The 11,898-nt window shown below is 39.7% G+C and overlaps 1 protein-coding gene across 1 annotated transcript; it reads left to right on the top strand.

Moving 5' to 3' along the window:
* Window positions 1-2,839: 2,839 nt before the first annotated feature.
* On the top strand, window positions 2,840-11,224 carry fscn1a (fascin actin-bundling protein 1a). Its single transcript, XM_051106059.1, has 5 exons — window positions 2,840-3,811; window positions 6,271-6,427; window positions 8,079-8,200; window positions 8,385-8,552; window positions 9,534-11,224. Exons 1-5 carry the CDS (start codon window positions 2,989-2,991, stop codon window positions 9,737-9,739), a joined length of 1,476 nt encoding a protein of 491 aa, XP_050962016.1. The 5' UTR covers window positions 2,840-2,988; the 3' UTR covers window positions 9,740-11,224.
* The last annotated feature ends 674 nt before the right edge of the window (window positions 11,225-11,898 follow it).

Below are 11,898 nucleotides of genomic sequence, written 5' to 3'. Positions count from 1 at the left end.
AGAACCATTTCTGATAGGATGTTTTACCCAAGAAAGTCCTCTTGTGTCCGCTTTGCTGTGATCAGCTTTCATTGTGCTAACGCTGCAGACCTTGGTTTATTTTAGCACAGCAGATTGGATCATCGTCTCCATGGCAACTGCTCTGGCTTCACACTGTTAACAAAGATAGCTTTCACTTAGATATGCAGATAGATTCCCACCCATTCACAATCCAGCACTGTGGGTGTAGCTTTAACCTCTGTATTTTTTGAAGGATTAAGGTGAAATTCTGTGCGGTAGACATGCAGTGATTTACACCTAATCTCTTTAGGCAAACATCAGCCCTAGACAAATGCCACAACTGTCCGGCATTATGCATGAGGATCAAAACGGGAGATGGCTTTGCTAAATGGCCGTTTCCTTTTACATTTGTGTGAAGTAGACGGCCGTTCTTGGCTCGTTAATCACCCCAGATAAGTAATGGAGGCTGAATTGCAGTTGACTGGAAGCTGACGATTTCATCTCTCTAGTTGTGTCCCAAATGACTACACTATATACTGTGCACTTACACTATGCACTATGTACTCAACTGTCTAGTGTATGTTTTATAAGATTATTTTGTCATCCAGCATCAGAACCTGATAGCCTTCCAAAGCTGCACTAGTTGAGTGCGTGATTTTTTTTGGTTAATTATGTGCATTATCCACATTTTTGAATTGCACTAATTCTTTTTCATTTTCAATATGAACACAATCTTTTTTATAGAAATATTTGTTTTCACACAATATACCAAACCACTAGTATGTGTCAGTAATATTATTACAAATAATAACAAGCATTATGCAATAAAACATACACATTTAACACAATATTAATGATCTTTAATAATATTAAGATTTTATTCTGTGGATATATGTTTACAATGGTGAATATGGTAATTAAAGCAGTCATTGGTGTACAATTAATTACATAATAAAGCTGTACTGTACATACCACTCTGAATTCAACGAGGTCTTGTGGTAAAAATGCCACCAAATTCAAGACAAAGGGCACAATTAAACAACGTATTACGGCTGTCGAAATTGAAATGAAATCTGAAAATGAATGAAAAGTGTCAGTTCGCAGGAGACTGCTTTTACACGTTGTTTTGTGCAGTGTTGAGCCTTATAACCAATCAAATGCATTTCTGTTGAATTTAGGAATGCATTGGCCAATCAGAGGCGCTGAAAACAACAGAGCTGTTGCTGATTGCACATGCTAGCGAATTCCCTCATCTTAAACAACACATGCAGATAAGATGTAAATAAAAGAATAATTTCGTAGCTTCAGTGATTATTACAGGAGTTTTTGCATAACTTGCATTAGACTAGACTAATGTCATGGACCACATTGTCTGTGAAGCCAGAATGCGACGTGCTCAAAACGCAGACACAAAACTAAAAACGTTTTTATATTGTGTTTTCTATGTCGGTATTAATAATCATTATTAGACTATAAAGAGCAATAATGTACAATAATGCTTTTTGTCATAACATTGCAGCCCTATGAGCTCCTCCTTTTACATGTATAATTTAGATACAATTTTAAAGTCTGTTATTGACAACAGTTTTTGATTAAAATAATTTGGTAAATTTAAGTATTTGACATTAAAGACAACATAGTATGGTGATTATAAAATTTGCCTTCACGAATATATAAAATTCAAATGCAAATATTGCCCCTTAATAGAAAAATGTTCATTTTATTTTTCCAACTAATATTTTTTCTCACTGACACCATAATTATACTATTGCACTGTTCAGAGATGTCTGTCATATTTTTATACCTTTATTTATATATATATATATATATATATATATACACACATTTATACTTTAAACTTCTCCAGAGATACATAAGCATAAATAATCATGCATATTGTATGCTGTTTTGGAAATTCCCCTTCAAACACCCTTATATTTTTAACAGTGTGCCTGATAAATATCTAATCCAACATGCAAATAAAACCAGTGGCTCATGGACTGATCCAGTTACTCTACACAAATATGTGTTTGTTTCATAGATGATTTTTCAAACAAGCACTAATGTGCTTGTGTGTTTACGCTAAGCCGTTGTGCATAAAACATGCCAATAAAGACATTTCAAGCATGTTTAAGGAATATATGATTGATGAAAGTCATACAAAACAATCATAAGAACTACAAAGACAGACAAACTGTGGAATGTTTGTCCTGCATCATTTTCTCATGCCTGTGTGCTGCTGTTGAAACTGCGCCAGTGGTATTTGGATGAAGCTGCTGTTTATTTGACTAGACCTTCCTGAACCCACTGACCAACATGTGCAGCCTGTGAATATATCTTTGTGCAGAATAAACACTGCATTGTGTTTCCTCATCCTCTCACTGGCCGGCAAAGTGGCAATAGTCCTGAAGTAAAACAACTGCTGAGAGACTCATCATGCAGCATAAACATCATATGTAAATACGTGGTTTATGTAAACCATATACTAAGATCTGTTACTTGATTTGACATCTGGTTTTTTACCCCTTTTTTAACCATACTTACTGCTTTGTAATCATTTTCTCATCTTTATGTCTTTTGTCGCCTGTCTGAACACAAAGGAAGATATTTGAAAGATATTTTGATTTGGACAGGTTTGGAAAAGTTCGACATCTCTCAAACGCGTGAGGATGCTCACGTCTGTTTTACGCAATAGATTGAGCGTATTTGTAAAAGAAGCAATGTGTTAAATTCCTTCAGTAGTGAGAATATTAACCAATTCTGTGTTTCCCAACTCATTTTGGGATGTGTGAGTGCTGAAGGAAGGCGGGACGGCGTGCGTGACATCACTCATCTGTATAAAAGCCACAGCTGTGTCTGTGCACTCGCGCTGTGAGGCTGCAGAGAGAGAGAGAGGCGCGAGAACGCTTGTTCCTTCAAACAAAGAGACCCATCAACATCCTCCACAGTGCACCAGCAGAGCCCATCCCAGCAAGGCCGAGAGGAACCATGACTGCAAACGGAACCAGCGACATGCTCAAGATCCAGTTCGGATTGATCAACTGCGGGAACAAGTACCTCACGGCTGAAACGTTCGGCTTCAAGATCAATGCATCAGCCACCAGCATGAAGAAGAAGCAGATTTGGACCTTGGAGCAGAACGGCGACGACTCGAGCACGTTCTACCTGAAGAGCCATCTGGGGAGATACATCGCAGCTGACAAAGACGGAAACGTCACGGGTGACAGCGAGACCCCGGGCGAGGATTGTCGCTTCGTAATCACTGCACACGATGATGGGCGCTGGTCACTGCAGTCTGAGCCTCACAAGCGCTACCTGGGCGGCACCGAGGACAGAATTACCTGCTTCGCCCAGACCATCTCCATCGCGGAAAAATGGAGCGTGCACATTGCCATGCACCCCCAGGTCAACATCTTCAGCGTCACCAGGAAAAGATACGCGCACCTGAGCGCCGAGCAGAACGAGATCGCCATCGACCGAGACGTGCCCTGGGGCGTCGATTCACTCATCACCTTGGTCTTCCAGGACCAGAGGTACCACATACAGACCTCCGATAACCAGTTCCTGAAGAATGACGGAAGCCTGTCCCCGAACCCTGACAAGAGCACGGGGTACACGCTGGAGTTCAGGTCCGGGAAGGTTGCCTTCAGAGACTGCACTGGGAAGTACCTGGCTCCCTCTGGTCCCAGTGGAACCATGAAGGCCGGCAAGAGCTCGAAGGTTGGCAAAGACGAGCTTTTTGTTCTGGAGCAGAGCCACCCTCAAGTGGTCCTCACCGCTGGCAACGACAGGAATGTGTCCACCAGGCAAGGTAAATGATGCTGCTTTATTGTCAGTAACTAATGTGTACATCAGTCAGGGTTGGGTTCTTATAAATTCTCCATAATTATCCACAGCTCGTTCTTAATTACAGATATTCAGCTCTTTTACTTTTCTTGTGGTTGTGTGGATATGGGCAGAGCCTTGGGGTGGATCAGTGCAAATGTGGGAAAAGGAAAAAAAATCCATATGCTTTACTTTGATGATCCCACAGATGTTTCCTGGAAATGTTTTTTTTTTTTTTTTTTTTAAATATTTAATCTGGTTGTGCATCCAAGCGAGGCTCCATTTTTCTTCCATTTCTCTGTTTGATGACTCTGTGGGTTACAGGACTCTGGTTATTGTCACAATAGAAATCTGTTAGCTGAGAATGAAATCAATACCTCGTCTGCAGTTTTGCACTGTAAATTCCATAACGGCTGTAGTTTGGAGACGCCAGTGTGCTGTAATTAAGTTGAGAGTGAAGGTAATCATTACTGTAAACACCCAGAAGAATTGACCTTAGACTGCCAGATTGAAATAATATATCAAATTATACAACGCAACACGCTGGACTTGTGAAATATTGCGCTTTTCAGCGTAGCTATTACTACTGAAAATGAAATGAGATGTTCTGCTGTATTAATAACTGCAAAATTGAAGAAAAATTGAATTGAGAGATATAAATGGCATCATTAAGAGAGGATGTCTGGGGTTTGCTTTGCAATCCCAGCTCTGGTTTACCAGGACAGTGGCAGTGTGTTGGGCCTGTGCCAGAATGCACGTGGTCTCTGCAGGTCATGATTGGCTTCTCTGTATACCCCTTTGTTTCTTAGTCTTCACTGCTTTTATGTGTGATTCATTTAGCCTTGTGGTAGCGCGAGATTTCATCTATCCTCAAAAAGCAGTTCATGCCATTTGTTTACAGCAGTCTGGATTTAATTATGATTTAGATGCACAAACTCGCTTGTGATTTGTGATTGAGACCTCATGCTTGCCCCGATCAAATATTTGTCTTCATGGATGCAGTCCTTAGAGGAATAAGGCTGAATGTTTGTGTCATGTTCCTTTTGAGAGAATTTGTGAGGGGGCAGAGATTTCAGGCGTGTGCTGAGGGTAGAAGGAGAACAAAGACTGCATGCTCTGGGCCCCAGCTCACCATGCAGCCCAGCTGCTGAGAGTCTTTAGGCAGCCCAGCACGCAGAACAATGGAGCCTCGCTATGCACAACTCTCGTGTACTCTCGCCTAAATGCATCTGTCTTAAAAGATTAGGAGTCTCCCTGCTCGCTCTCCTGCTCTTCCTTCCTTTGTGGCAAGGACGTCGGATGTCTGTCATTCCATAAACGCAAAAATGGTTTCCCAACAGCGTCTGGCGTTAAATTTTGTATTCATTTGAGAATTGTCTGTCTATATGATTGCAGCTGCCTGACCCTGTTGACCAGTGAGCTCATTTGAGTGTTTGGCAATTGTGAAATTGACCAAAATGTATGTCCCTACATTATTCTGATGCCAAGGTTAAAGGCTTTTCATTGGGGAATAGAAGCCCTGCAGTTGTCGTGTGGATGGATCGACCATTCGCAGTCAGGCGTCGAGTGATGGGGGTTGGGGGTGTGTCTGCTGGTGGTTTAAAAGATCCTTTTAAATGCCGGGTGAGGATACATACCTCCCTATAATGATTGAGGGGATTTTTTTTTTCCCCCCTTGTCCTACCCGAGACTGATTTAGAGCAAGGCTCCGAGTGTCTTAGTCATTCTCCTTTGCAGCCATATGTTTCTCATCTTGGCCATTTATTTTCCTTGCTCATTCAGGCACGCATTTTTCTGGGGAAACTCAATCCGCCTTCCAGAGGCCAGGCCGCGGCGGTGCTAATACGCAATTTTGTGTAGATGTATTACGAGCTTGGTGAAACTGGAACATGAAAGCAATCATAGTGAATCCAGATTAAAAATATAGGTGACGTGTTTGACCATGCAGGATTCATTCCCAGAGTAGATGCTAATACAATTACAGCAGTAGCATCATGTCTTAATGCTTTAATATTTCTTATTGTCTTCTGTTTTCCTCCCCAAAGAGGTTTAGACCGTAAATGCAGGATTTATCTGATGACTGTGTGTCTAAATGCACACAATGGAGTTTAATTAGATTTCCTGCAGTAGAAGACTGGTGGTCTGGTCTTTCACAGAGCTCCAATCTAAACTACAATCCGGATGCATTGGCTATTGTTGTCCTGAAGCCTCCCACTAAGCATCCTGGCATATATGACCGTCCAAAATTCTTAAGGAGATTAACTCTGTGTGTGTGAGGAGGCCAAAGCAATTGCCAGAGTGATAGTCCATGGCATTCAACACTCTTTAGTCAAGTAATCTCAAAGATCTCTGCTCACTCAGCATGGCTGATCCAGATCTAAGATATGTTGTTTGGTGGGTTTTATAATGTGGTTTACAGTGTTCTCTGATTTTTGTGTTTGTCAGGCATGGACCTCTCTGCCAACCAGGATGAAGAAGGCGACCAGGAGACTTTCCAGATGGAAATCAGTAAGGACACGAAGAAGTGTGCCTTCAGGACCTGCACTGGCAAATACTGGACTCTCACAGCTAATGGTGGCCTTCAATGCACTGCCTCTACTAAGTAAGTGTGAATCACAGTAATATGCCATAATGAAGAGCACTTTGTGTTGTCAGTGTTTTTTATACGAGCATTTTTAAGATTAATAATTATGAAAGTATATGAATAACTCTGAGTGCTAGTGGGCCCACTTTTTAATATCTTGCGCTAACCATAAAATATTAGTTTTATTAAATTGTAAAAGCCGTCTTGCATGCTTCATGTTGGGATCGAATTTAGTAAATAGAAAAAAAAAGTAAAAAGAAAATCAGTTTAAATAAACCTAAAATCTATAAGCAGTATTCATGTCTCTTATTACTAGTCAGAATTAACAATACATTTACATTTCTAACAAATTATAATGAAAGGCCCTCTGAAAAAATTCAAGTCAGACCACATTCAGTTTTAAACTTCAGTCAACACATGTATACGCATGTTTTTGAAAAACAAATCTTTTCTGCTCTAGTTTTCAGTGTCACATGATCTTTCAGGAATAATTGTAATATGCTGATTTGCTGCTCAAGAAACCTTTATTATCAATGTTGAAATCAGCTTTTTGTGGAAACTGCAATTTCTTTTCTGGGTTGTTTGATGAATAGGACATTCAAAAGAATAGCATTTATTTGAGATCAAAATCTTTTGTAAAAGTATGAATGTCTTTACTGTCGCTTTTTAAGTCTCACTGACCCCAGACTTTTGAAAAGTAGTGCAAGTTTGAATTATTTTGTTATATTTTTCCTGGCATATTTTTACATGGCTTACATGGTGGAAGTTGGCATACTATATATAAATATATAAACCACAAACAAAGCATTAATAAATTACCCAAATCTGTAAATGTAACACAATATAAGCATGCTAGAATATTGTTCCTTCACAAACAGAGTCTGTGATGTGGTAAAACTTCAGTGACTTCATCTTTTGATTGTAGATTGTAGTAGAGCTGTCACAATTCCTTGATTCAATTTAAGTACTCGATTTATAAATAAATAAATAAATAAATAAATAAATAAAAATCCTCAACTGCAATTTGCCCATGTCGAGTAATCGGCTAAATACAGAAAGTGGTGCATTTTACAGAAAAGAATCCATGAAAAGCATTAGACAGTTTTCCACCGCTTCATGATTATAATGCTTTTGTGAATTCACTACGATTTAATTTAATAAATATTTGCAATGCAGATTATATGCCGATATACATGCCTGTAGGTTACACATGAATGGCTTCATTTACAGTAAATACTGCTCCACACAAACTGTTAGCATTTACATGTGTGGAGCGTCTTAAACTCCATCTCTGCATATTACTATGAGTTTGTATTTAGTGTAATGTTCATCTGGGAACTCAACGTGTGCAGTTTCATCACATTTTTAAGGTAAATCATTTATAGTCATAAGCAAACATGGAAGAATTCATCAATATCTTTCTCAATATGCTAACTGTTCATCACCATTTTCAAAGCCACGATTTCCTCAAGCCAGATCTATATATCCGATTAATTGCAAGGTTAATAGACCAATTACTTGATTGCCAAAATAATCGTTAGTGACAGCCCTGGACTTTAATGTATCACCCCCCTCCCTCAGTTTTAAGTTTTTGATAATCATTTTGGTGATGAGAGTATGTTTTGGCAATTTATATTTCATAGTTTTTTTGTATAATCTTTTCGACCAGGTCAGCTAACTGCTACTTTGACATTGAGTGGCGTGGGAAGAAGATAACCCTGCGTGCCAACAATGGAAAATATGTGGCTGCCAAAAAGAACGGACAGCTGGCTGCCACTATTGACTCAGCAGGTGGGGTGTGGTGTTGTACACAATTTCCGCTGTTTCAACTCTTTGTTTGGAAATGCTGCAATGATTTAGTAAACTTGTTGATAGATTGCTCCTCAATTGGTCATGTTAAGTGGAGCACTTCAATAGCACAATCACATTCCTGCTTGACTATTGTGAGTTCTAATTTTGAAAACTGCTTTTTTAGGTGAGACTGAAGAGTTCCTGATGAAGCTCATTAATAGGCCCCTCATCGTGCTGAGAGGAGAGCATGGCTTCATTGGCTGCAGAAAGGTGACCGGTACCTTGGACTCCAACCGCTCATCATATGACGTCTTCGGGTTGGAGTTTAGAGATGGAGCCTATAGCTTGCGAGGTTTGTTTGCACTTTAAAGGGCACCTGTTATGCAAAATCCACTTTTACATGGTGTTTGGACATAAATGTGTCTTGGCAGTGTTTGAACACAAACAGCCTACAATTATAAAAATCCACCCACTCCTTATTTTTTAATCCCCTTAAACCAAACCATTCTCATTAGGCATGCCGTTTTGATTCCCTGAGCAGTGTGACATCACATTGTTTAGGCTCCGCCCACATCCACTGAATGACAGTCCTGCATTGCTATAGTTTCCACCCTCAGCAAGTTGTTTAGTTGAACACTGTCCGTTTTCTCCACGCTTAAGCAGCTGTAACGTCAACAATGTCTCGTAAGCAGTCCCGGTGCTCTGTTTTTGGATGCAAGACTGAACATAAGAGTCTTCACTTTTTCCCAACGTCTGAGCCACTGAGGACACAGTGGATTTCTTTTATTTTTGAATGTAATGTGCCTCAAAATCTACTTAAATGCGTTTATGCGCAAATCATTTCACTCCAGACTGCTTGTGAATGTCATGTCGTTATAGTCCTTAGCTGACTTTTTCACCATATTTGTGTGTATACATTGTTTCGTCCCACTTTTGGCGTGTTTGGCTTCCCATATGTATGGCTGAACACCGGTTCTCTCGCTCTATCACGTTGCTTCTACCGACTGTTTATTGCTGTAGCAGAGATGTATACAGTACGTCCTCTTCTGAAAAAGGGGCGGGAATATGCAACTCATTTGCATTTAAAGTGATGCACACCAAAGCAGCTATTTTTTTAGACGCCTGAGAAAATGACATTTTCCAAATGTTATAATAAATGGTTTGTGGGGTATTTTGAGCTGAAACTTCACAGACACATTCTGAGGACACCCAAGACCAATATTACATCTTGTAAAAAGTAGCGTAAAGGTCCCCTTCAGTAATGTTTGACTTTATCAATATTCTTTTAAACAAGGTTTTAGGACTTTTCTTGATGCCTTGAATCTCTTCTCAGACTGCACAGGAAAATACTGGATGGTGGGCAGTGAGTCAAACGTGCTCAGCAGTAGCGACACCCCGGTGGACTTCTTCCTCGAGTTTTGCGACTACAACAAAGTGGCCATCAAGTCAACCGAGGGGAAATACCTGAAAGGCGATCACGCAGGTGTTCTGAAGGCCAACGCTGACGATCTGGACCCCTCCACTTTGTGGGAGTACTAAAAGCACTTAAGTAACCACTGTGGCTTTTTCTTTCCAGTTTTTCTCCTTTCTGTTACGCATTTTGAATATGGTTTATGAATACGAGTGAGCACACGGTCCAATAGCAGAGAGAAACCCAAAGGTGAAGGGTCTTACTTCTAGTCATGTATACTCGATTCTGTCTAAATACGTCAGCGTTCGTGTGCCACAGCGTTACCGCTGAGTTGTGCGGTTCTCGTTGACGAACTGGGACTTAACTGGCATCCAAATTTGTGTTGTGTGGTTAAGCACATCTAATGTCATCTCCTAATCTATAACAATTGACTCGCATTCAAGATTCAAGTCGGTGGAAGGTCGACTATGCGGGCGCCACAGGATTTTGATGTACCAGATTGTAGCGTGATCCCTCTTCCTAGTCTTTGCACAGTCCTGTATGAGCCTCACTCTCTTAATATTAACACATAGCGAAATATGTTAAAGAAAACCTTGTGACTGTGAGATATTGATGATGTAATGCCTCCCGCTGTATTGCCAGTCATAAGTATCTGCCCTCATGACCCGAGGACTAAGGCAATATTTACAGGTAAATGTATGAATGTTGAGTTTTTATTTTATTTTTCTTTCTATACACTTGACAGAGTTATGAAGGAAGCTCTCGGACCACTGAAACGGGCGATGGGCTAAATTTTGTTTTTGTACGGCAGTGCTTTGATTGTGTGCTGCTTCACTATCTGTGCCATTAGAATTAATTTTAATGTTTCAAGAGGACAAACCAAGAGAACTGGATTTGTACCGTACATCTCAAAATTAGGGTTACGCCTGGAATTGCGAATAAAAAAGGAAATATAGATATTAAAGTGGAAAATGTTTTCTGCAACTCAAAAGTGATCGTTACATTGTGTGAAGATACCGACATGAGGTATGTTGTTGCAGGTTCAACACAGTATTTATGCTAAATTAAACCACTTTTCCCCTCTTAAACCTGACGAATCTCTAAGGAATGGCGGGTCTGCTTTTACAGGACTCGTGCAGTGGTCAAATCTGGAAAAGTCACTGGAAATGTCACCTAACGCTTTTTGTTGTTGTTGTTGTTGTTTTGGAGAAGGCACAGACATTATCATAAACCCTGTACATTTATACACATTACAGAGCATTAACATCTCATTGAAAAAGCCGACACCACACGCAACATTGCTTAAAGATTTAAACCCGAGGTTAAACTGGTGCTTAATTAGATTTCAGGTGTGCATCAAAGCCACTCCGAGCATAACTGCTAATTATTTAAGAATAGAGCTACCATTTCACATGATGATGATGTCCCATTGCTAAGGGTATGATAATGACTGTGCCTTAAAAGGCCATTATGGGGGAGAAAAGACATTCCACATTATACTTTGTAAAGTCTTTACAAATGTCTTTTTATATTGTTTTGATATTATGGTTATGTTTCCTCATGTGCCATGGGTACAAATGAAATCTGGAAATAAATACGGTTTGAATATGAAACTCTGTCAGTGAAATTTGTTTTTGATTCTAAAAATAAAAATTCAAAAATATTACTTGCACAGCGATGATCAACACACTTGGCTTCTAAAGATGCAATACGGCTTAATCTAGTTAATTGTCACTAAGGTAAAGTATGACTGAAGCTCCCTGACTTTGTTTTGAACGCTTACTCTGCTGCAGCAGAATGAGAGAAATTAGTTTTCTCCTGAGACCTCAACTCCATCTTTTTTTTTTTTTTTTTTTTTAAAAAGCTGGCAGCCGCTCCATCAATGAGGCTTTTGTTCGGTGTTATTGCTGGAGCAGCAGTTTGCAAAATGATGTTGATCCCATCTGCTGAGTTATTGGAACAACAAAAAGGTCATTGACTGAAGTTCAAGGAGCCTAAAATTGTAACTGAAGGGACACTGTATACTGTACAATGAAGGAGATTCAGTATCTACAATGCAGATAGAAAAACCGATTGAAAGCATGTGATCTTTGCTGCAAGCTATAAAAAGATTTGAAAACCCCAATACTTCAGATCTTCAGAGAAGCCACTCAATATGAATAGAAAAAAAAAAGAACACAAACACATTTTTCCTTTATCTGGTTCGTTTTATAATTAGGGGGTACATGTAGAATTTGACAATGTGAAGAAAAAGTTCCTGTTTTCCAAAAACCCAAACATGACCTTA

The sequence above is a fragment of the Labeo rohita genome, chromosome 3, assembly GCF_022985175.1.
Source record: "Labeo rohita strain BAU-BD-2019 chromosome 3, IGBB_LRoh.1.0, whole genome shotgun sequence".
NCBI classification, from domain to species: domain Eukaryota; kingdom Metazoa; phylum Chordata; class Actinopteri; order Cypriniformes; family Cyprinidae; genus Labeo; species Labeo rohita.
The sequence above is the reverse complement of the archived record's forward strand: the minus strand, read 5'-3'. Positions and strand labels throughout refer to the sequence as shown.

Excerpts from the sequence above, each read along its gene's own strand:
- fscn1a (XM_051106059.1), top strand. The coding sequence starts at position 2,989 with ATGACTGCAAACGGAACCAGCGACATGCTCAAGATCCAGTTCGGATTG. Across the intron at positions 3,812-6,270 it reads GAATGTGTCCACCAGGCAAG|GCATGGACCTCTCTGCCAAC; the intron begins GTAAATGATGCT and ends TGTGTTTGTCAG. Across the intron at positions 8,553-9,533 it reads TGGAGCCTATAGCTTGCGAG|ACTGCACAGGAAAATACTGG; the intron begins GTTTGTTTGCAC and ends ATCTCTTCTCAG.